The sequence below is a fragment of the Ipomoea nil genome, unplaced genomic scaffold (genome assembly GCF_001879475.1).
Source record: "Ipomoea nil cultivar Tokyo-kokei standard unplaced genomic scaffold, Asagao_1.1 scaffold2690, whole genome shotgun sequence".
In the NCBI taxonomy this organism is placed as follows: Eukaryota; Viridiplantae; Streptophyta; class Magnoliopsida; order Solanales; family Convolvulaceae; genus Ipomoea; species Ipomoea nil.
In genome coordinates this window covers 493,477-498,252 of record NW_017619118.1, presented here as the reverse complement: position 1 = coordinate 498,252, position 4,776 = coordinate 493,477, and the positions used below count along the sequence as shown (strand labels likewise).

Sequence of the window (4,776 nt, the reverse complement as noted above, 5' to 3'; positions counted from 1 at the left end):
AATACATCCAAAACATCAACAACACATCATGGACAAGTAATTGATCACTTCATAGTTCAAACACATCAAAAATCTAGCATTTCTACTCATTTCTACCTAAGAAACAAGGCTTCACAGAGCCAAAACTTAAAGTGGGAGTCCATGAGGTTATACCTTTGTAGACTTCTTCTTCTTCTTGTTGGGATTCCTCCTTCTTCCCAAGTCAGCTAAAACCCCCTTCACCACCTAAACATCCCAAACAAACCATACAACAAGCCTTAAGAGCTAAGTTCTCAGAGATGGAAGCTAGAAATCAAAGAAGCTAGGAGAAGAGTGGATGAATGGTTGAAATAGGCTAAAACTTACTATGTTTTTCTTTGGCTTCTTGCAGAGCTTCTTGGTAGGGAAGACAAGGTTGGGAATCAAGAGGCAATGGCTGAAAACATTTCATTTTATAGGGCTCTAAACCCTAGGAGAATCAACAATGATTGGTGGAGGGCAAAGTGGTAATTTGGTGGTCGTTCTAAAAAGATCAGACAAGGTGTTCGATGGTTGTGGTCTAACAAGCTTCATGGACCAAGTCTAGAATCATAGTTTGAGATAGTTTTTGGGGTCAAAATGGATTTCCTAAAAGATAGTTCTAATTAAAACACTTGGTTCAGGTTTCACAGGTTCCTTTCCGGTTTCACTCAGATTGACTTTTGGATCAAAAACTTGGTACGCAATGTACCCAAAAATCTAGGATTTTAGATTTAAAATAAGTGCTGGTGTTGAATTTACTTAAAAGTGGCTCAAAATAATTTATTCAACACCGATTTCATCGCAAAAATTTTTACGGAGTGAAAAATGACTATTTCGGATTTTCTTAAAATTGGATTTATAAAATTAAATTTTTGGGTTGTCACATGAAGTCTTCAAATATAAGAAGTACGTGCAACAAAGTTAACATAGGTGTGCATATATGTGCAATCCTGTGGGCGTGTTTGTGTTTGTATCATTTTAATACTGAGTCCAGGACTGAAATTAATGATGGATTTAATGTTATTGGGTGTATGCATAATAGTGCACAAGTGTGTGCACATGTGCGTTAAGGTCTTGGTGTTTAACCACACACTGATTGCACACATGGTGACCGGACATACCTGATTGCACACACTGGTGTTTAACACGAATGTACCTGTGTTCTCCATCGGCCATGGTGTGTCCATTGTTACCGTGGTGTCTATGTTTCTTGAGGATATTTGATTACAAATTATATTATTTGCATTCATACCTTTAATAAATCTCCTACAAATATGGACATGATATTTAATATAATTTAATCCGTATAAAGATTCTTCTTTATTTTACTATTTGACCCCTTATCCTTATTTTAAGACAATTTAAACTTTAATTATTGGTCAATCATGACCATTAAAAATTATTAGATGGATGCACAAGATTTGATCTAACAATCTCACATAAACGTGATCTCATATGATCCTAAATCTCTCCCCCCCCCCCCCTCTCTCTCTCTCTCTCTCTATATATATATATATATATATATATATATATATATATATATATATATATATATATATATATAAAGGGGTGTGGTAGAGAGAAGGGGAGGGGGGGCACTGCCTCCACTGCCCCCACGGTGGCTCCATCCCTGGTTGTTGTGTTTGAGCTCATTAGTTACATCATCATCATGAAGAGATAGAAACGTGGTTCTTTATCTAGAAATGTAGTTAGCTTGTAATTCTATTTTGTTATTTTGTGTATTGCTTTCCTTTAAATTCCTAAGGGGGCATTTGGTTTAGGTTATATAAGATAACCAATGTTATATTTGCTTGGTAATATAAGATTCCCATGTTTGGTTCATGTTATATAACTTTCCCAGGGAATGTGAGATACCCTCCAATTTTTTAGGTAATCTCACATTCCCTTGTCTTATTACTAATGTTGGGCTTTGGATGTTTTAATCAATTTATCTTATTAGCGTTGTTTTATTTGCATATCTTAGTTTTAAACCAAACACGGTAATCTAACATTCCCTAAGGTAATCTAACATTCCCTAAGGTAATCTAACATTCCGTGAACCAAAGGCCCCCTAAAAGTTATTTAACAAATGATGCTATCTATTTGAATGAATCATATTTATCACTTTCTCTCTAATTTCCTTTCTTGTTCTCCTACTACAATCTTTCCCTTTTCCACTGCAAATTTCCCATGTTTTTCTACAATTCTCCTTTTCTTTGCCCCTTTCTTGTTTAATCCATTATTTTCTTGGTCTGTTACATTTGGTATCACAACTCTCTTTCCTTAGCAATAAATTGTGACCAACGAAGATCGATTTAGGGTGTTGCATGAAAAGCAAGCTAAGTTTGATGAACTGTTCGAGGCTACAATACAAGAAGCAAAAACAAACTCAGAAACACATGATGAAAGCCATATCGGATATGAGAGCTGAAATAATGGAGTTATTATGTCTCAATAGGCCTACACCCCTAGTAATGGAAACACCTCCTAATGGTTTCATAGCTCATATTAGGGGATATGAAGTATGAACCCCACCACGCAAAACTCTACTAATCCAGAGAGGGGGAATGAAACCAAGTGTAGAAAAGGAGACCAACCAGAGCAGCTACTCCTCAACCTTATGCTCTAATGCTCCAGGAGAACCATTTCCTGAGTTTGGGGTGTTGTTTACTATTTGAATCAAGTTATCTTTTTTTTTTTTTAATGTTTAATAGAGGTTGGCATATTTTATATATATATATATATATATATATATATATATATATATATATATATATATTGAAAGGGAATAAGAATAACTTTATTAAAATAGGTGCTCAATACAAAAAGGAATCACTGATAACCAACACAACGGACCAGGCTGAGAACGAGTAGCTCTAGCTAGTGCATGAGCAAACTTGTTTGCTGATCTAGGAATAAAATAAATGGACACTGATTCAAAGTGTAGTTTGAGAGATCGGCACTCATTTAAGACACAACCAACATAAGAAAGATCGCGTGCCATACTATCGAACCATTTGCAAACCAACTGGCAATCCGAAAAGATCACCAGTTTATTATCTCCTATTTCCTTTGCCCAGGATATTAGAGGAACAACAGCTCAGCAAAGAAGTTAGTAGCAGTTAATATGGTTACAAGCAATAGTTAGTCTGTTATGATGGTTATATACACTGTATACACTGTTAATAGCCCTTCTTGTAATTAGTTAGTGGGAATATATAAGCCATATGTAAATTCGATGCAGAGTGACAGATACATTCAGTAATGAACAAGAGAACTCTTTCTTCCTAAGCTCCTTTCTCTCTATACACATTGCCTCTTACTTTATGATATGGTATCAGAGCTATAAGCTGCGTACATGGCGTGGACAGGAGCAGGAATTAGACCGCCGCCAGGGATTCCACTGGTGGCCGCCTCCCTGACTAGCACAAATGTGGTGAACGAAGCTCCTTTCGATCCAAATGACACAGCGAGCCCGTTCTTTCTACATTCAAGTGAGAATCCGTCTTTAATCTTAGTTTCCGCTGTTCTAGATGGCAGAAATTATCACCCGTGGTCCAGCGCAATGGAAATGGCTTTGCTCTCAAAAAACAAGCTAGGTTTCGTTGATGGCACAATTGAAGTTCCAAGTGTAGCAGACGTGAAATTTCCGTATTGGAAGAGATGCAATAATATGGTTTCCACCTGGATTACGCGATCAGTTTCACCAGAAATTGCCCAAACAATCCTTTGGCTCGGCACGGCAGCAAGAATTTGGAATACACTGAAGGCTAGATTCAGTGTTGCAGACATCTTCAGAGTTTTTGATCTTCAGGCAGAGATCCATCAAATCAGGCAAGGGGATTTGAGTGTAAGTGGTTATCTTGCCAAATTAAATGTTCTATGGGATGAATTACAGGTCATTAGACCATTACCTACCTGCAAATGTGCAAATAAGTGCAATTGTGGATTGTTGGATACCTTGCAAAAACATATGGATTGTGATAATTTGTCAGTATTTTTGAGAGGTTTGAATGAGAGTTATAGCTCTGTTCAATCCCAAATTATGATGATGAAGCCCCTTCCCACTGTTGACGAAGCATTCATGATGGTTCAACAACAAGAGACAAGGCTTAATGGTGGAATCATAGGATTGCAATCACCTCATTCAACAGAAGGTCTAGGAGCTGGGAGTGTATTCTTGGCACAGACCAGTGGAAACAACTCAGGATCCAAGAAGTTTTACTCTAATGGTAACAAGAAACCAGTCTGTACTTTTTGTGGATTCACTAGACACACTGTAGAAAAGTGTTATAAGAAGCATGGATACCCACCCGGATGGAAACCAAGGACCAAAAGTGGTGGGGCAATCAATCAAATGCAACTTAATACCACTTAGATGGCTACTGAGAATGGTGTGTCCTTGACTCAAGATGAATATCAACTTTTCAAGCAACTGCTCCAAAGAGATTTTGGTGCACAGAATTCACCCTTGGATATGACGAGGAGAGTATCACCACAAGCTAATCTCATAGCTGCCAACTTTGTTCCCAGCCAACATTCTGAAGGTACTAATCCTAAACTTTGCTCTAGAAATGAGATAGTCTGGATACTAGATAGTGGAACCACTCATCATGTTGTCTGTCAGCCTCATGTATTGACTAATGCCAAGAAAGTCCTAGGAATGTTTGTTGAACTACCAAATGGGGATAGGGCTGACATTACACATATAGGGTCTGTTCATGCTGCCAGTGACGTGATTTTGCATAATGTTTTTTGTGTTCCTACATTCCACTA

At 37.5% G+C, this 4,776-nt stretch overlaps 1 protein-coding gene across 1 annotated transcript; it reads left to right on the top strand.

Moving 5' to 3' along the window:
• The first annotated feature begins 3,358 nt into the window (after positions 1 to 3,358).
• LOC109155052 lies at positions 3,359 to 4,378 on the top strand. The gene has a single exon (XM_019302782.1). The coding sequence runs from the start codon at positions 3,359 to 3,361 to the stop codon at positions 4,376 to 4,378; it is 1,020 nt and encodes a 339-aa protein (XP_019158327.1).
• Positions 4,379 to 4,776: the final 398 nt, after the last annotated feature.

What these genes read in the sequence shown, in the direction of transcription:
- LOC109155052 (XM_019302782.1), top strand. Translation starts at nt 3,359, where the DNA reads ATGGCGTGGACAGGAGCAGGAATTAGACCGCCGCCAGGGATTCCACTG.